The 20,035-nt window shown below is 42.7% G+C and overlaps 1 protein-coding gene across 2 annotated transcripts in view; it reads left to right on the top strand.

Annotated features, from left to right (window-relative positions):
* Positions 1 to 20,035, top strand: part of Wdr59 (WD repeat domain 59) — a 52,714-nt gene that overhangs the window by 17,703 nt on the left and 14,976 nt on the right. For both annotated transcript variants that reach the window (XM_077646993.1, XM_077646994.1), the window contains exons 12-19: positions 2,781 to 2,993; positions 5,518 to 5,682; positions 6,604 to 6,699; positions 6,789 to 6,924; positions 10,107 to 10,336; positions 13,596 to 13,732; positions 18,633 to 18,714; positions 18,807 to 18,922. In XM_077646993.1, coding sequence (XP_077503119.1) covers positions 2,781 to 2,993; positions 5,518 to 5,682; positions 6,604 to 6,699; positions 6,789 to 6,924; positions 10,107 to 10,336; positions 13,596 to 13,732; positions 18,633 to 18,714; positions 18,807 to 18,922 — 1,175 coding nt within the window. The remainder of the gene's footprint in view (positions 1 to 2,780; positions 2,994 to 5,517; positions 5,683 to 6,603; positions 6,700 to 6,788; positions 6,925 to 10,106; positions 10,337 to 13,595; positions 13,733 to 18,632; positions 18,715 to 18,806; positions 18,923 to 20,035) is intronic.

Raw genomic sequence — 20,035 nt, forward strand, 5'->3', positions numbered from 1 at the left:
TTAACAATGTCTCCTGTGCATGCTACGGCACATGTCTGAATGTGCATACTTGTGGTGTTTTCATGGCAACTGCATTCATTCTGAGGAGCTTTGTCAGCTAGAAAAAACTGCCTCTTTTAAGCCATATGGCACAAGAAGAAAGCAGATGATAAAAACTAAAGCTGCAAAAAACCACAGGCAGAGCCTGCAAAGCTGCATTGTGTTGAATGGAGTCCGGTGTGTAATGCTGTGCGGTGCTGGTGGCACCTTGCAGCATAGTTTCGTTTTCGTGTTGTGAGTGTTCGTTTCGCTGCAGCAATATAACTCGATTAACAACCGCCTGCCCTTGAAGCACTGGAGCATTTTCCATAACATTTTTTAAACTGAAGCTGTTTGCTGCTCTTGTGAAAGTATGCGTCGAACGCCCTTGGTTTCAACCGCCAGTTTGTGGGTGATTCAAAGCAGCATGAAAATTTACAAATCGAACCAGCTGGGTGTTCCTCATATGTTAATAAACTGCTGCCAAAGAAATCGCAGCACCAGCTCTTGTTGAAGTATGATAATCATAGCATATATGGCCTTACCTTGGAGTTCACATTATGGTGAAACTGAGGTGCGGGAGCTGAGCATGCAGAGTCAGTACTACACCCTCTGGGGTGGTGTACCGTAGCCTGCACTTTAGGCCCATTTAATTCGCTTGCAGTGCATGAACTGGTTTTAGTGGTGCAGCACTTCGTCATTCATATCAGCGGTGCAACATAGCGCTCTCTGCACGTCGTCATTTGTTTCAATAACGCGTATGTCTAGCTCAAGAAAAGTTCAGGAAAACTGTGCACCTCCTCAGTGGTCAGTGCTGAAATCGTGCAGGTAGTGCAGATGTGGCCACCATGGAAGCAGGTGATGGCTTGCGCTATGATGGCTTGCGGGTCGTGATAAACGCGGCGAAGAAACTGAAGTTTTTATAGTCGTCGCGGTGCCCCGCTCGGGCCCGACTCATACGGAGCATCACTGGGGCCCTGTTAATCAGGCCTGCAACTACTTGCAGCGATTTGTATGCAGTAAACCACACGCGTGTCCAGCCATCCCATGCGCGTGGTGGCAAACACTATGTGTATGTGTGTAACTGCTTTTGTACTGGTATGCCCGAGCGCTGCGAACTATTCCTTGTGAACAGACACGCATGGACAGTGCGAAAGTGCCTGCCCGCCACCCATCTTAACCTGTTTCAGGAAAATCGCAGCGGGCATGCACCACTATTTACTGTACATTTTTTATCACTCCTACAATCCCTGTCCTTTCTCACAGTACTTTCCTTTCTTTTATTTTCCCCTCCTTGCCCACTAGCCCAACCACATGCTGTATGATGCTGCGCCAAGTATAAACCAATGTTGGTGATATTCTAGTCATCTCCCCTTTCATCACTGTCCGCAGCTCAGTTAGGTTCTTCTGTATAGTTCGATAGCAGATGCCGCGGCAGGCGAAAATCTTTTCCTTCCTTTCGTATTTATATTTTTGCAAAAACTAAATTACTGCTAATAATAATTAGGACTTCACCCAAGAAGGCGGCGATGGAAGGAGACATAAGGTGGCCTTTGCTGGTGCCTCGCACGTCTCGACAGTCCTGTCACCGGCTTCTTTTATAACAAGTTATAACAGCATTCGACTCCTGATATGTTAACTAAAAAGCAAACGCGTACCTGCAGCACAATGCAAGTTGTTGTAAAAACCATGTAACATATCACTTGGTACTCGCACACCTCAGTCGTGTTCAGTAAAAGAACATACGTGCGTTTCGCGCCAGCTGCTGCACAATGCTCATGCATTGAGGCTGGTTCTTCATGGGAAGACTTTGCTGCGATGTGCTGTTTGAAAATTCTTCTTGCGGTTCGGGATGTTGGCGTCTGTTGTGGTGGGCGGGACACAGCTGGCTGCAATTTGCTGGCGACGCCAAAGCAGACGACGAGGCCTGCACTCAAGCCTGCAGGGCCAAGCTGCACTTGAACTGCCGGAACTGGTGCTGCAAGCTCAGGCCACCGCTGCAGAACTTTACATAACTTGTGCAGCGAGTGCAGATGAAGTGAATGGACCTTGAAAGAACATTGTAACTAGAGTAGCAGCCCTTCGTTTCACTAGCTGCCTTGTTTGGTTTCAGCTGCAATTTGCTGTAATGCATGCTTTTGGTAGCAACTGGCCTCTAATGTCACTTTTCCTGCAAAAAATACTTGGCAATACCACCCACTATGTGTCTAGCAAGAACGTCTTTTCGTGTCAGATGGAATTTTGTTGAACGGAAGAACTCTCTAATTTCAGAACATGTTGCTTTTTTTTCTTCACAACAAGTTTCGGTTGGTTCACTTGTCATGTACTCATCATATAAAGCTCTAATATTAGACCTCTAACTGAGACAGTTATGTAAAAGCATGAATAAAACATTTGTCGTGCAGTTAACCTGCTTTTTGTGGCTGTGTTTTGCAAAAAAAGCCATTTCATTTGTAATATATGCTAATAGTATTTATGCTTTATAATAGTTGATTTTATTTATTCACAATATTTAATAATCCTATTCACTTTGCAGCCAGATATTTAATATTAACTGTGGTCTAAAAAATGCTGTAATGCATTCTAGACTATCTTGGGCTAAATGAGACTAAATCTTGATAGTTAGGAATATTACTGCTGTCGTAGTGTCTTTGTAATTGCTTGTGTAATCAAGTATTTAAGCCTTCTGGTTAGAGCTAAGCAGCCATTGCATGGCAACTAATCTTGTTTTTTTTTGTGTGTGTGTGTGTTACTGGAAACAGTGTGGTCAAGATGTGTCTGAGGATGACTCAGTTTCCCTGACGGCCTCAATGGTGGCTGAAGTGCCAACTACGCCCATTTCTTCAGAGTTTCCCAAGTTCATAGGCACTGTCTCAAGCAAAGGAGAGACTCCGTTGCCTCAACACCCACCACCTGACCTTGAGAGGGAGTTCTCGCTTCTCAACATAAACATCCCAAAAGTCATCATCCAAGAGGTAAAAGCTGTAGCCAGGTCTTTTTGAAAGGAGTAGAGGCACCACAATTTTCGTTGTACTTTTTTTTTTTTTAAGAATGGTGTGTCAGCCAGTAGTAAACATGGCTGCTCACATGGAATTCGGCAGCATCTGGTAAATATTTAATACTTGAATTTTTTCTTGTGTAGTTTTAGCTTCAGTTGCAGAACTGTAGCTATGCAGCCACAGCTGGTGTAGATGTCGCATGAGGCATACAAAAACTAAGGTATGATTACTACTTTAGTGCTTTAATTCATTCCTGTTCTTACTCCAATGTGCCCCAATGTCTGGAATGGCATTGTGAAAGTAAACAGGAATTAAGTCGTAATTTTTGTGTGCCTTACATGAGACCTTTACTGCAGCTGTGAGGCCACAGCTACAGCATGGCTGTTTAAACCAAAACCAAAACTCCATAGGAGAGTGAGTGAGTGAAGGAACGTTTATTGAATGGGATGGTGGCTGGAGCGCATGTGGGTGGGCCCTCAGTTCAGGGCTCCGGAGGCTTCTGCCGACCTTCTGGCGATGAGAAGGAGCGCTGCCTGGTCGTCGAGGCGTGCACTGGTCATCTTCATCTCCACACCTCCAGGGCTGCATTACGCGGCTTTAGATGGTGCGGTTTTTGGGGACACGTCCGTGTGATATGTGTTAGGGTTGGGGTGTCGCCGTACCATGGACATTTGTCGTCGTAAAGTGTTGGGGGTAGGCGATGTAAACAGTGTAGGTTGGGATACGTGTTTGTTTGAAAACACTGTAAAAGGCAGGAGTTTTCAGGGGAGAGGGAGGGAGATGGTAGAGGCGTTTATTAAGGCGTTGGATTTGGAGCTGGGCGGCGAAGTGGGAGGGTAGGGGGTATAGGGCAGGAGGGGATGGCCCCGCTGAGTGAGTATGTTCTCGAGCTAAGGTGTCCGCCCTGACGTTGCCATCAAGGCCTTCGTGGCCGGGGGCCCAGGTGATGACGTGGTCTTGATGGAGAGTGTGCCCCAGGATGCATAGCACCTTTCATGGGACACGGCCACTTGTATACAGTTCGCAGGCAGCTTGAGAGTCTGTGAATATGTAAGCACTGTTGGAGTGGGTGTCACTCATTTTTATGGCAAGGGCAATGGCGATCGCTTCAGAGGCAGTTGGGTCTGGGGATCGGACAGAGGCTGCCAGAAGTGGAATGTTGGTGCTGTCTGCGGCAACACAGGCGAATGTCTGTAGGCGGGCATAGGAGGCGATGTAAATGTAGACAGCGGTGGAATCGTGCTCGTACTACCTTCGCAAACGCTGGAGTCGGGCTTGTCTCCTGGTCTTTTGGAGTTCATGGTGAATGTGTCTAAGGTTAGGGCTTAGGTAAAGGTGGGTGCGGATGGTGGGGGGTAGTATTCCTGTGAGGGCGAGTGTTTGGGTTGCTTGGGGATACCCGATGTGTTGGAGGGTGGCCCGTCCCGCGGAGGTAGTAAGTAAGCGCGTGCGTTGGCAGGAAAGGACCGCATCTTGGATTTCATCGAAGGAGTTGTGGATGCACAGAGTCTCTAGTCGAGATGTTGATATGCACATGTGGAGTGGGAGAAAAAATATTCAATCATAAGTCATTTGCTGCACACAGGTGAATTTCATGTGGTGATCTGTGTTTACAAATGTCTCATGCATTCCGAGAGTCTGATGCCATAAACTTACATGGGTATTGGCAGGGACCAAGCTGGCAGTTCGATTTATCTGGATTTCGAATTAACGGGTGTCAAATTACCGAGTTACAAATTACTGTGTTTTATCTAACTTTATATTTCAGCCTAATCCGAGCACTTAATCATGATAGAAGTCCAATGCAGCGTTGCAAGAAGCATCAACTGCTTGCAGGGAGGTTGACACTGCCATAAAAAAGAAAACGCTCAGCTTTTCATTCCAATATCTGGCTCCTCACATGCTTTGTAGAGTAATACTGCTTGACTGAGGTGGTAATGGACATGTGCTATGGGTACTGTGCTTATTTTTCCATAAATTGTTGTTTGTGCTATGACAACACCATTCATAGTGGAAGCATGCATAAAAAGATTTCCAGTTTGGCTTGGAGTGAGCTGATTGGGTATAGTGGCGGCTTTTAGGTGAAGTACCTAGTTTACAGGATACACCGACTGATTATTTTTAATCTTTACATCTTTATAAAAAAAAATGACAGTGATATTTGCATGGCTACCGCCTTTATTAGGTATGCGTTTAGGTTGGCGGACCAAAAAAACCAAGATAGCAGTTACGGTTATGCAACTAATTAGCTGAAGTTTAATTAACTTTTTAATTATTCACTTCATGCTGCATGTTGTAGTCACAGGCTTCAAGAGTGTGTTGATTCGAGACTAATTAAATTTACAGAACTTGCCAAAGTGCGGTAGGTCTTGAGATATGCAGCAAACAATTCCATGCTTTCTCGTACCTCATTCCAAAACCGGGCGCGCAACTTGCGCCAGAACTAGCCACTTTCATCCTCTGGTTTGTTCTTAAATGCACATATTTCTTTTGTTTTCAGCTGGATGCCGAGAAACGTGTCTGCTGTGTTGCAATAACCGTGGGAATGCATGTGCTGAGGCTAAGGCTTCAGTTTCCACAACTTTATCCATACAATGCCAGCCCAACATTCCAGTTTCTCAAAGGAACCACAGTAGACAGCAGCATGGAAAACAGACTTGCAAAGGTTTGATCATTGTGTGAATTCTTGCTGACTGGGGCTAGATGCAATAATTTAAGAATGTTACTCTTTTGCAGTACTCAGAAGCACTTGTTTGTTCAGTTGTGGAACATTCAAATTGGCTAATACAGTAGCTTTTTTTAAGTTGAATGTGACATCACTTTAGAAATTTCCGCTTATCAGAAGTTCAGCTAACAAAATCAGCCCAACTTATTGACCTCTGTGAACACGTAGACATGCTAGTGAATTAGGGATGACAAAGACCTAAGAGGAGGAGTTCACGAAGGAAAGTTATTGAGCAGTGCCAACGAAGAATATTTTAAAGAACCCCACACACTGCTTGCAGTCACCTACTTGTTGTAGGTTATAGCCTTTTTTGCAACACTGCTCATTTGTCACATAGGAGAACATGTACTTGACGTTTAATAAAGAGTAACCGGAACCCTTGTGCTACTGAAAATTCTGTAACAAGCTTTTCGAAGACCTGGATATGTCTAATCGCAAGCGAACTGCTATTCACCACTGCTTTGCCTTGCTGCAAGAACATGTGTATGTACTTGCAAAAACTTGTTAATTATGCTCTTTGCACCATGCAAAAATTCGTGTTGACCAGTGTACACAAGTTGAGTGGTTTGTATAAGCCTGTCTTTTTTTTTTAACTTTGTCTATGCAAAAATGAAAAAAAAACAACAGCATGCAAACTGTTCAGCTCAGCAGAGTTGAGAAGCATTTGGAATTAAAAAAAATAAAAAGATCTTTGCACTCGCGTTGCTCAGAAGCTATGATGCGTGATGTGAAAAAGCAGCTACCAAATTGCTTGCTTATGCATCCAAGTTGTGACGCAGTCACAAAGAACTTTTTGTGCCGTTATATTAATGACAATTGGACTTGAAAAAAATATATTTATATTGTTGTCTTTCATTCTAGGTTTTGAGAATGACATCTGAACAACATGTCAAAAGAAATCGCAACTGCTTAGAACCCTGCTTACGACAGCTGGTAGCAACACTTGAAAGCTGTGTTGTAAGTAGCTCACACTTGCTACTCTGGGTCAGCTGGTCATGTAATCTGTGAAAAAATTGTAACCATGTTATGTTTTCACTGTCTTCTAGGAGTCTGCTGAGGTTGAGGATTCAGATAGTGGTTATCTTGCAGAACGTCTCAAACACCCTTATGCTGCCTATGGTTCCTTTCAAGATTCTAGTGTACCATTTCCGAGGACATCAGGAGCAAGATTTTGTGGAGCAGGTAGGTAGTACCTTATATTTAGCCTGAATAACCAGCCTAAACCAGCATTTTAGAACTAATGTGGCAACACTGGCTCTGCTATATCTTGTGCCTAAATCATTGAACTAAGACAATAAAACTTTTCAGTTTTATTTATTTTTTTAAGGTAGTCAAAAACGTCGGTGAAGGTGCTGAATAGGCAAGTAAAGTGAAGTGCCACTGCACTGTACTGACGGTTGAGGTAGTGGTACTACTTTATAGTAATTGCTATAAAGTAGGGAAGAAAAAATGTGAACGAGCGGTAGGAAGATGATATATAGAGTGCAGAAATAGGGGAGGAGAACTACTGGTGGAATTTGTGAGAACACTTGACAATTATGTATACCCACTTTTGCAAATGCAAGAAGTGGTTGTAGGGATACCTGAACAGGGAAACCAGAAATGAAATACATGGTGTTATGCATGCATCGTGGTATTGTGCAGGATGGAAAGATATTGGGAAAAGTAATTGTAGACACTACAAGGTTGAGAGGTCTTGAAATAGTTTAGATTTGGAAAGAGTTTAGGCAGAAGCGACGCAACTGGTTGGCAGCAAAGAAAAATGGGTGGCAGTTCAGGATCTTGCTTGAGAACAGGTATTTTGCTGTAGCCTACGAAGGGAAGGGTAGCAAAGACAGTGAACGGGTACCTTATCAGTGGGGCAAGTTGATGTAACGCACTTATTAAGAGCACAAACCAGACAGCTGATGAGAAAAAGACAAGTAAGACATACAGGTGCTGACTACTATTAGCCACAATCCAAGAAGGCTATACATCAAAGGTCGCAGGACCAAATCCTGACCGTGGCAGTCGCATTTTTGTGGCAGCAAAATGAAGAAAATGCCTGTGTATTGTGCAATGTAAGTTCTATATAGTCCAGAGTTTGATGGAATACCGTCTGGCAAGGGGCGAACATTGTAGAAATAAACATACTCTCGCCAAAAGTTTCGACGAAAAGAAAACACGACGTTTCAGGGCCCGTACAGGTCCCTTGATCACATAGAGCGCCGCATGGAAGGGCAGTGCATTAAAGATAACCAAGTGGTCAAAATTTATCTGGAGCCCTCCACTACAGTGTCCCTCACAGCCCACATGCAGCTTCAGAATGTTAGACCTCTCATACCTTACCATAGCAGGTCAGCATTCCCAGCGCAAAAAGAAAAGTGGGGACAAGAAGCCAAAGTAGCAAAAAGACTATCGCAACTAGAATGATGTCAGCTGAGGTCAGCATAATCACATAGGCAGGAACAAATGGTTTTTACACCCAATGGGAAAGCAAACTCAACAAAAAACCAACAAGATAGCAAACTTTGTTATTATTCGGAACAAAAGCTGTATCATGGAATTGTAGCAAAAACAGAGTAAAAAAATTTGGTGAAGCAATGGCAGAGTCAGTTCCTTAAAAATGTTAAAAATACAACAAAAAGTAAACGCTAGCTATATATCCTGTTCTGTCACTCACTCGTGATAGTATTTGCTGACATAACTGTGAAGATAAAACCTATGTTTCTAAACTTACTGTTGTTTCTTATGGACTAGAACATGTGCTGCTTGGATTGTATTGATATTAGCCATTTGCAACAGTTGCTGTACTTCTTTTTTTTGACAACTTGACTGACTCCTCGCTCGCACAGTTTTCACCAGCCTGGATAATCCACGCTGCTTCTACAATCTCACTTGTGTGCATATTCATGCTGCAGAACACAACAAAGCATTCCTCAGATATAGGCTTCCAATGGCACTGTTTGTAATTCTGAGCTGGGTGAATTTGTAGACCTTGTGACAGGTTGTAAGCATGCTTCCTTAATTGTTCATTTAGGCAGCGGGCAGTTTGGCCAATATACTGTTAGCCGCATGTCCATGAGAATGCGTACACAACACTTTTTCTGCACCCCACAAATTATTTTTTTGTTTAAAGGCAAGCGGGTTTCGAATCAGAAAAATAAAAAAAGCAAAGTTTTAGAAACACCAGATTTCATATCTGTGATGACTTTCTAATTATGTCCCAAAAGATTTTCCCCGAAAACAGCCCAGAAGTGACTTCAAAAAATGTTTTTTGTGACCATAAGTAGCAAGAGACTGGCTGAGAGCTCCGTGAAAATTCCAGTTTTCTCAAGTGTTTTTTGGCCCAACTTCCCTGCTTGCAGAAAATGCAGCATGACAATGGCTTCATGAATTTTCATGCAGTTTGTTTCATTGTGTTTCTTGAAAAAATTTTTATGCAATGATGCTCCTACTTTTTTGAATAACTTTCTTATCTATTTACTCTGAAACTACTGATGAGTTGCAGAGTAAAAGATGGTGATGAGTGCATTATGCAAGCATCAATATAATGTTCTGTGTAGAAAAAGCTCAGGTTTATAAATATATTTGGAGAATGTCAAAGCATGGACCATTCCATTGGCTAAAATTTAAGAGCGATTCTAGGCTCCTACCTTGTTTTGTTGTCATGGTAGGCTTTCTACAATTTTGGTATATTAATGAACCACATAAAAATTTGTCAAAACTACTGAAGATATGTGAGTGAAAAGTTATATTTATTCATTTAGTGCACTGCCCAATAAGCATGCCAAATTTCACCTCCAAAACCTGCATCCCCCCGTAATTGGACAGGCATGGTTGCCAGTATCGAAAGAACTGCTGGTTCTGGCTAATAAGGCTATCCTACAGGATGCTGAAAATGCCACATTCACACCCATTTTTTGTCCTATTTTATTTAGGCGATGCAAAACAATCAAAGTTGGGTATCACGTACAGCCACTTTCTCTTATCAGCCTGATTCTTTTGTGCACATCCCGTTTCTGTATTTGTGGTCCCATTCCTTTGTTTGGGCACCAGGATCTAAAGGGCTCAAAGGTGCCCTGATGACACCTGCTGCTGGTGCTGGACAATCTGACGAAGTAGCTGAGCAGCGCTAAAGCTGTGCGGTCGATGTGTTAAGATAAGTGCTGCAACCAGCTTGGGGCACTTTTTTATTGAAACACAAGTTTAGTTATTACAATATGACTCTGTGTCTCTGTGCTGCACAAATAGGGCCTCACCGTGCATAGCTATTCCCTTGTTGTTTTAAGAATACTTATTGCTTAATTTTTTGTCTGAGCATTTTGTGTTCTATTGCAGTGTATCCTTCACTGAATTTGCACGACCTTCTCTTGTTTTGTCAGATTACCTTGTGTGCTTCACACGGCCATCCCACCTTCAGAAGATGAATGCCCCCACAGAGGTGACGCCACGTTCATTGAGCGCATTGGGTGCGTATCTGGCTTCACAGCACAAAGCGAGCAGGCCTCCATCTACTTCATCTCTGGTCAGCCTTTACGCACCGCACAGCCCAGGTACAGCGACTGTACAGCCACAAGATGTCTCCATCTCCTCCTTCTATTACAAAGAAAGGGTAAACACCTCTTTTCATGTCTCCCAGCAGTCTGAAAAATATGTGTTGCCTAGTGCATAATCACAGTTTCAAGATGCTTTCAAAAGCCACAAATTTAGTGCACGAACAAGTAAAGAAAGCCTATGGTTGACCATCATGGAGCTGTTAGATTGCAGATGAAATTTGGACATTGGCGCTTGCTTGGTACGAGCCACAACTTGTGTTAGTGGCCAACTCAGTTCTGATAGATAAGTTAGTCTGTTGCTACTGAAGTTCCCAACACTAACACTAGATGTAGTTCCAATAGGCACGCACAGCTAGCCCTACTTCCAGCTCTCTAGATTTCTGCTTGGTCTGCTTTCCATGGGTGATAGCCTATGCTCTGATTCCGGATTATTGTGAGATCAGATATTTCATAAAGCATTAAGCTGTCATGTTTTCAGGAAAGTTGGGCATAATTTAGCACAATGCAGCTATATTTAAATGTGTTTTTAGAACGAACTTCATGACACAGAATGTAGCAAGGTGAAGTTTGGCTTCCTGTTTTGTCATATTCTTGGTGACCATTTTATCCACAATACATTTAACTAAATGCTACCTTGTCTGCTGGATAGCGGTAGGTGCATTAGCTGTCACCTAATAAATTATTGAAGTCCTAGAATTGGCAACGCTCTCCTGACTGCTGATGGTCTCAGAGTTGATTGGCTCTGGCTCAACTTGTGCAATGAGGTGCCTTAAGTAATGGGAGTACGCATCAGACAAAGCTTTCATGCAGCCTTAATATAGAAATTGCATGAAATATGTCAAGAAAAGAAGAATATTATTCATATTATCATGTTGGTGTCCTGTATTTCGAGTTGTAGTCAATCTTTTTAGCACTGTTCCTTCATTTTTGATTGGGCTCTATTTGCTCTCTGTCACTCCTGGCTTTGACGCTTACTGTCAGCTTTTCTTTTTTGTGCCTTTAGTCGCCAATTTTTTTGTTATTGGTGGGACCTCAAAAATGGTCTGAATAATCAAAGAGTTCGAAAATATGTAAACCTTAAATTATAGCTTACTGAGATAAAATCAAATTAAAAACATCACTACTTTTGCCCGGTGGCATGTTACACCAACAAGTGATAATATTAACTTATATTTGGCAGTCATGTTTTTGTCATGTCGACACCGCATGTGTCTACTCCACACTGCATATCACCAATGAAAAATGAAAATTACAGTGGGAGAAAGGCTGGGACTAAAAGACAGGATGCTGACTGCTGTTTTTTTTTTTATTTCAGAAGGCATGTAGTTTATAGACGAAACATATCACTAGCAGTCAACATCATATATGGCCTTATGGGCTATAAAAGCGATCAGAGAGGAACACTGGGCCTGAAAGTTCTAAAGATGAAGTGGCAATCTGTAAAGTAGCAGCAAGCACGTTGAAAAATAATCAAATATAAAAGAAGCATGAAAACAAAAATAGCAGGAGATTAAAAGCAACACCATCCAGTTTCTCACCGCGCTTTGCAAGTCAGTGGTTAGATATACTTTGTGCAGAAATTCTGGGCTAGTAACCTCGTTCCTTCCTGCTATGCCTGACTTTGTGTTACCATTTCACTTTCACTGCACCTGAGACAGCATAGGACTTGAAAGTGGCCATGGGCAGTATGACAGCTGCTCCATCCTGTTGGTGAGGGAGTTGGTAATCTGTAAATTGTCTCATTACCCCTGCTTCTTGGGCTTGCTCCAACTAAAATGCCCTTTTATTCATTTGGCACTCTTGAGATGCTGGAGGCAAGGCATTGAACTAATGACGGAACAGAAAATATCGTGGGTGCACGTAGAATTCATCACCATGTTCCAGGGCTTCAATCCTAGTGCGAAAAAAAATAGATGATTATTTGCTATATTTGTCAACTCGATGCATAACTGAACTAATATAACTATCAAACTATGCCCATATGGGTGTGCCACTAGTGCTGAGTGAAGCTCTTGTATCTTTTTGTTCGTGTATGTGGGAAAAAAGTATCTTATTTTCTATTTCCATTTTCCTTGTTCCTGTGGGTCTGGCAGTTTCCCAGTGCCAACGTTTGCCAGTGTGACCCACATGATGAGATGAGTGGGACCCCTTTGGCTTTGGCTTTTGTTACTCTACATCTATAGTCATACTTGATTAAACCAAACACTGTCATTGTCCCTGCAGTGGTAGCTATATATACCAAATGTGTGACAATTGTGTGCCTTGGCAGCTCATATTAGTCACACCAAAGGGCTTATGATACCTAACAGATGTTCATTTAGGATCTGTCTGTCTGAAGCTGAATTCAAGCATTTACAGGAAGAACGAAACACGTGTGGGAATAGACATCGAAATCGGGACATCCGCAGTACTTACAAGGGATCTTGAAATGCGATCAAAAATGAAGTATTGATGTAAAAATCACTTTGCCTGGTGGCAGTGAGCTGGTAGATACTTGGTCACTGGGGATGAGGAAGGTCAAAGACAGAGTACAATACATCCATTATACAGTGTGTAACTTTTAGTAATATTGAATGCTAAATTTAGACATCTATGCTAATATCTGAATTAGCATGTATCGGTATCATTTGTTTTATATTCTAAGAGTTAGTTTATCATTCAAACATATATCCTGTTTATAAATTCTTATACAGGCTAGAAGAAGTAAGGCCACTTGCACCCCAGAGGTGGATTTAAGTGGGGGTGGAATTCAAAAAATGTTTGTGTAAACAGAACCCCCTCCCCAAACCTCGCACTCGCCCCTGCCCCTTATTCACATAGCATTGGAATAGTATGGGGGTTAAATATGTTCCCTCTGCTGATTAGCTCAGTGGAAGCTGTAACTTCTGCAGTGTTGGCTAGGAGTAATAAGATGAAAAATAAGTGTTAACAAAATTGTGAATGTCTTCTTTTGTGACCTCTGTCTTACGCTGTTCTGAACTTTCATTCAGGCTAGAAGTGTCTTGACACTTTCCAAATTCTTCCCAGGCATAAGTGCATGCTCAGACTGCACTGGCAGACACAAGCATAAAAGTGAATTCCAAGTTAAGAAAGTGAAATAAAAATTTTGGCCTGATATCTGTTGCTATATGCTCACTTCTGCTTTCATTGCTGATCTTCCATGGAAGGTCTGTTGTGTTATGCAGAATTGCAATAGCAAATCTTTAGATTTCAATGGGAAAATACTGAGTTTTCTTTCTTTAATATAGTCCAAAGAATGAAAAGCTTGTGCTAAAAAAGTGAGGCCATAGTATTTTTTTGTTGTTTGTTTTGCAGAAGGGAAGGGGCAGAACGCAAAGGAGAACAGGACGTCAGACATCATCGCAGCAGCACCCCATGCCAAGTGCTGCTGTACTCATCTACAACATGTCGGGCATCATGCCAATCAACCAGTCCCTGGCTCAGAACTACATGTAAGCCTTGTCCATTTAGTTCCATTGCAATTGTGGCCACATTGAATATGAAAAGATTTAAAAGGGCAGAGGGACAAAAAAATTTTTTTTGCTTTCAAATGATGCGCAAGACATTTGTAAACATGAATCACCACGTGAAATTCACCTACATTCAGTACCTAACTTACAGTTGAATTTATTCTTCCATGCAGTTTCGGTTTCAGCAGTCGAAAGACGGTTGCAACGTCACCCGTGAGCACCAGATCACGTGAAGCATACAAAAAGTGCAATGTACAGTTAAACCTGGATTTAACGAACCTCGTATAGCAAATTCCTCGATATTACGAAGTTTCTCAATTCCCCAACGCTGCCCCCATTGAAGTGCGTGTATTTGAGACCTCCATGTAACGAAGGTGTTGCAGTGGCTGACCTTGATATAAAGAACTGGCTATGGCATCTATCTGTTAGCTAGTGCTGAGTTATTTGAAATTTGGCAGAACCACGCGAAAGTCTCATGAAGATAAAGCACGAACTGACACGAGAGGAACACCGATTGCAGCGAGCGACTGCAGTTGACATAACACGCCGTGCTCCAGCGCCGTTGGCGCATCTCCGGCGCTTTCTCTTTTGGAACATCATACGAACTCATACCACATGGCATTACAACAGTTCATGCTTAAAAACTGCAAAATATAATGGGGCATAGGAAAAAAAAAAATGACTTCAAAGGAAATGACACCGCTCCACCTTCAAGCCAGCCGTTTCAAACGCCAGACAGAGACTTCTTCGTTGTTTCTCGTTAGTTTTTTACACCTTTGAGCAAGGAGACTGTTTGACTCACGCGAAGTCACTTCCATCGACAAACAAGTGCGAGTTTATCGTGAAATTTCGAAATAATCACGGTTCCACATAGGCTGACCTCTGGAGCAATCCTCCATAATGCCGCCTTATTGAATCAACTGAGGTCCCCCTTTAAATCATGAAAATCTGCTGCTGCTGCTGCTGCTGCTGCTGATGATGATGATGATGAACAAGTGACCACAGGTGAAATTTAGAAGGTGCCAGAGGCCCTCCGATCATGTAGTCAGCATTATGATGGAAGCAAGGGAAGTGCTGCTCAACTATCACGTGGAATCCAGAACATGAGACTTCATTGTCACGCTTGTGCATGGTTTCGAGCATGGTTAAAAACTTTGGCAGTGTCCCTGCATGTCATTCAGAGGCTCCTTAGTCTACTAGAGGCTCTGGTATGAAGATGACAGTTTGTGAGCAGAAGCCACTACTCTGGTAGACAAAACTTGACGAGGTAGTGGTGTGTCTCAGTCTGCACCTGCCATTTGGCTAAAGTAGTAAAGCAGTGCCTCAAAACATGCATCTGCACTGCCTAATCCAATGATCCCATTGTCTCACTGCGTACCTGGTTTGCGCACTCTGTTAGTTTAATCCTCTCTTGTTAGTGATTGAAACTTGTACTCTAGGACCAGCAGGTTGTGGTGTGCACCTCAAGGACACTGACCTTTTTCAATTAAAACCAAATTTCAGAAAATGAATTCGACATATGTTTATTGGTTTAAACCGGAAACTCCAACCCCTAACTACATATATTCTTAGCATTGCCCCGAAACCATAACACTCAAATGGTTTTTGAGGATGATGATTGTGATTTCTTTTATGGCGCAAGAACGTCTGGGGCTAAACAGCGCCATGGCACAAGGTATTTTCCTTCTTCTCAAAGACCCATACCTTGGTTCATACATTGTTTCCAGATATATAACGTGATATGTTCTGAAGGACTATATGATGTTTCCCATGGAACTTCATAGATTCTTTGTTCTCAATTTGCAGAACTTAAAATTTTCTCCCACAGAAATTTACGGACCATATGAATGCCAACTATGCAGTAAAATCTTGATGATATGATCACCGCTGATACAAATCCATAAGCTTCTCTGGCTAAAGTGTACCGTATAGTGTGTGGAATTTCGGGTCTTCTGGACACATTCCTGCATAACTATGGATGGTACAAACATGGTAGCCACAATCACTGGCAGTAACTTGGTGATGAGTCAACAACAGATTTCGAATTTTAGCAGCAGTAGTATGGCAAGCTCAGAACAATGCAGTTGACGAATGGGGACGGTAGGGAGGGTGAGGTGAGAGTGGGATGTTGCATGCTCTACGCATGATTGCAACTGCGCTGGTGGCACGCCATCAGTGCTGCAGTCACCAGTCACGTCGTACTGTGCCTGCACAACCAAGCGCTGCCCTCACATTGGCCATTGGCCAAACGATTGTTAATCACTTAGTATGCATTGCGAGCACTGAGTGGTGAGAGCATTCTCGCTGTTGCACCAGCCTGAACGATTGCAGACATGCTAATTGGTTCAGCTTTGCAAGCATTGGAGATCTTGGGGAATTTATATCAGCCCACTATTACAGCTTCCCCTTCAGCTGTAAATAGATTTGCATGCTCACCATATGGATATTGTTCCTTTTTTTTATGTCGGGCGATAAATATTTCTCGCCACTCGGTGATAGAGATTTACTATACAAGTTACATACCCTTCATCATGTAAGTAGCACTGAAAAGTATTGTAATAGTGAACAGTCTTCAATTTTTCAAATGAGGGCCTGTGCTATGACTTTGATTACACAAAAAGCATTCTGCCACAGTGCTGTCTAGTTTGCTATGGCAGTAGAAACAGTTCTGGCAGTTCTGTTAGGACTATACATATCAGTGGAATAATTGTCAATGACAGCAGTGAGTTTGACACTTCCATTTTTCTGGTTGTTTTTGGCCTCCATGGTTATGGCATAACCAAAAGTTTGAAGAGATTGTGTAGACACACTGCAATCTCTGAAAAATCCAGAAGCAGGTGGAAAGCTATCTTTTCTTGCTTGTTCTCTTCAGGACCTCTGTCCTGGAGTTTGTGTTATTTTTAAGGCGTAAGCCTTACTTGCCCCATTGAGTGAAAACCCTCTCTCTCTCTCTGTGCATGCGTGCGTGCATGCATGAGTGAGATCACACTCGATGGTACCCATAAAAGATGGCGTCCTCATGCAACCTAGCAGGTGGCGGTTAAATTAATTATTGGTCACGCGAGGTTGCGAGGTACAACCGGGATCGCAGAAGTCTCACCGGTGGCAGCATCTGCCATCCCAGGGCAGTGGTGCACCACTTGACCACTGCACCACTGGAGTGGTATGAGCACTTCCAGGGATCTATGAATGTTAAGTAGAGAAAGACCAATTCTGCATATATGGGCCATTAGCTATTGTGTCGTACCCTTAAAGGAGTATAGGCACCTAATTTTGATGGCTTGTTTTCTGCTCTACATTGATGCGGAAGACAATACTATGTATGAATCACCATGTGGTATTTACCTACGAATGGTAAATAACTTATAATCACATTTTTCTTGTCATGCTGTTTTGGTTTCGGTTGCAACAGCCGAATGATGGCTATGGCGTCAGAGTCGTGGCCTAGTCGTCTGGGCGTCCGCTTTGGCTGCGGGAGGTGGTTGGTTCGAAACCCACCACCGGACACCAACTGGTAAAAATGGGTACAAACCACACCCGGCCCGCCACCCGGCTTCTTCAGGGGTGTGTGCTTGGAGGAGGCTCCGCAAACCTGCTGCGCCCCTTAAGGGGGAAAACCCAGTTTCAAACAACTCAGCCTGCAAAGGTGGTTCGTGTTTCACTCCCAAGTGAACAATTCGACTCAAGGCTCGTACGCTGTAACCAGCTCTAAGGTCCTTCGTCAGAAGCGATTCAGAGTACCACTGCGGTCCTGGGCAAGTCCGGTTTTTCCGGCTGTCCGAATTTGTGCTGCTTCATCGTTTTAATTCAGCATAGTGCTGAAGACAACCTTCCCCAAGAGCCAGAATGATAATGAATGTGGAAGCAGCAATTATATTGCAGTTTTTTCATGCCTCACATGACAAAACCACTCTTTGACGTCACAGTCCTCATTCGGCTGTTGAAACCAAAACCGGAACAGCACGAGAAAGAAATTAAATTATATATTATTTAGTGCTGATAGAATACCAGGTGGTAATCAACATATAATAATGGCTTATGCATAATTACAAAAAAAATAAAACACCAAAAAATTAGGTGTCTATACTCCTTTAAGGTGGAGTGCAGGCCACGGTGCGGCACCGACTGCCTTCACGAAGTTAGCGCGCAGATTAGAAGAGGTGCGGTGGCGTCATGGCGGCGGCTACATAGAGCCATGCAGAGGTAGAATTGCCAGATGCGTGGCATCAAGTTACATCAACTGCATTCACAAAGTGTGCAGGCAGGCTTACGCCTTCTTACACATAAGCAGTTTTAAGTGTCTCTGCTGACTTTTTTTGTGAAAAGCAGTCATTTTCTTCAGTAAGGCACGTTGGCTGATTTTACTTCGCCTTTTTTTTTTTTAGTGAGAAAGAATATTTCCTTTACTGTGTGCAGGAACTGTGCGTTGAATTGGGCATTTTATATTAAAGCAGATTCAGCACACTTGAACATTTGCTTGCACTGTTTAAGCCAGTGAGTGTGTACTGAAGGAGAATATTCCTCTGGACTCAAAGGAAGAGTATAGGTCCAATTCTTGCATGGAAAAATTTTATTCATCTCTTTTTCTAGACGAAACTGACAACTTGCAAATTGTGAATGACCAGCATTTTAGGTGCTGCGCTGCACGCCACTTAGATTGTTTAAGTACTGGTGATAAATTCCTGTGCAGACTGTTTTGGGAAAAAATAAGGTATGGACAGCACTTCTATAATGGTTGAGCTTAAAGGTTTTTATATATTCATAGCATAATGTATGTTTGTATTCAGTGACCAGTGCACTAGAAAATATTACACAGTGAAGTGGCGAACTGGAAAGATGTCTTGTAAAAATGTGCAACTCTTTTGTCTTGAAACACTTACAGGTTGGACTGGGGGGATCCTGTTGCTGCTTGCAACCACAACGCAACATGTGCTGCAAATGTTGGCCGGAAAGACTTGGCTCAGGTTTTCCAATCTTCTTGCAATAGAATTCACACTTTTTTTAAAGTGTGAGACAACGCCATGACGCTCTGATGTGTGTATACTTTCATTGGTAGGTGTGGTCCCTAGCAGCACTTATTGCAAGTCCACAACTTTCTCAAGACAAACAAGGTCCTGATGCTGCAGTCCCATGGGCACAGCACTCCTTCGGTCGGCGAATGCTGGAATCAATGTGTGTGATTTATTACACATATTTGCTATTTGTTGGATTTCTCGGCTCTGTTGCGTCATCTGGCAGCATAAGCATTAGATATTTTCCGTCATTGTGCAGTCAGTTTTGCCGTTTCGCTGCAGACCTATTACTAATAGTGACTGTGGGTGTCTTGAAATGAGGCCAAAGTGCTGGGCATACTATCGCACTCAATATGAGCTGCAATGCACTTGGAGTATACCAACTGAGGTTTCCACTCTATGGCAAAGCAAGGCGCCATCACAAAGAGCACCCAGCTTGCACAAACTTTCAGGGCATTCTGTTCCTTGCATTGCATTAGCCACTGAATGCATCAATTTCCACCACCACTGGGACTGCACTGCTTTCAGAACTGAGCTCCTGCCACACTTTGCACATTGCAGCTCATATTGAGTGCAATAGTATATGCTAGAGCTGGGAAGTTAGACATAATGACATCATAGGTACTGTATTGACATGTTTCACCTTTGCGATGTGTGTGAGACTCACAAGTTTGCTGCTTTAAAAATTACTTGTGCTACCGTTGTACAACCATGCAGAGAGGCTGGAATTATCATAAAAGAAGGGCCCATTATACTTTATAGGTGGGATTCTCAATCTTTTTAGCCTTGGGGAACATCACCAGCTTCCAGAAGGTGCCAAGGAGCCTCATATGTACTGGCTTCCATCCCTTCATACGTAACAGGCTTACAAAAAAAAAAAGAGCATGCAAATGCATGGCCCTTCAAAAATGCCTTAATTCAGTAAATAATGATTGGCTGTATCGTAAAGCAGTCTGCTATGAGCAACTGCAGTCTAATTAGTCCCAAAATAAAGTGACTTAAAAAAGGGGGTTATGGGTTGCATAGAGGCTTGCATGGATTGAGACATGAACGGATTCAGAGGCTCTGAAGCCCAAAAAACACTTTCAAGGAGCCCAGTCTGAGAACGCCTGATTTATAGCAATGAGGGAACTAACATACTTATATTTACTGAGTTAACTGAAAAAAAAAATGGTCGTAATGTTTTTTTTTCTTTCTTTGATTATGTGGTTCCTGCTGCAGAACTTTGGAGCATGGCATTAGTTTTGTTGTTCAGTTAATGAATCTAGTTTTT

This window comes from Amblyomma americanum, chromosome 1, assembly GCF_052857255.1.
Source record: "Amblyomma americanum isolate KBUSLIRL-KWMA chromosome 1, ASM5285725v1, whole genome shotgun sequence".
Classification (NCBI taxonomy): Eukaryota; Metazoa; Arthropoda; class Arachnida; order Ixodida; family Ixodidae; genus Amblyomma; species Amblyomma americanum.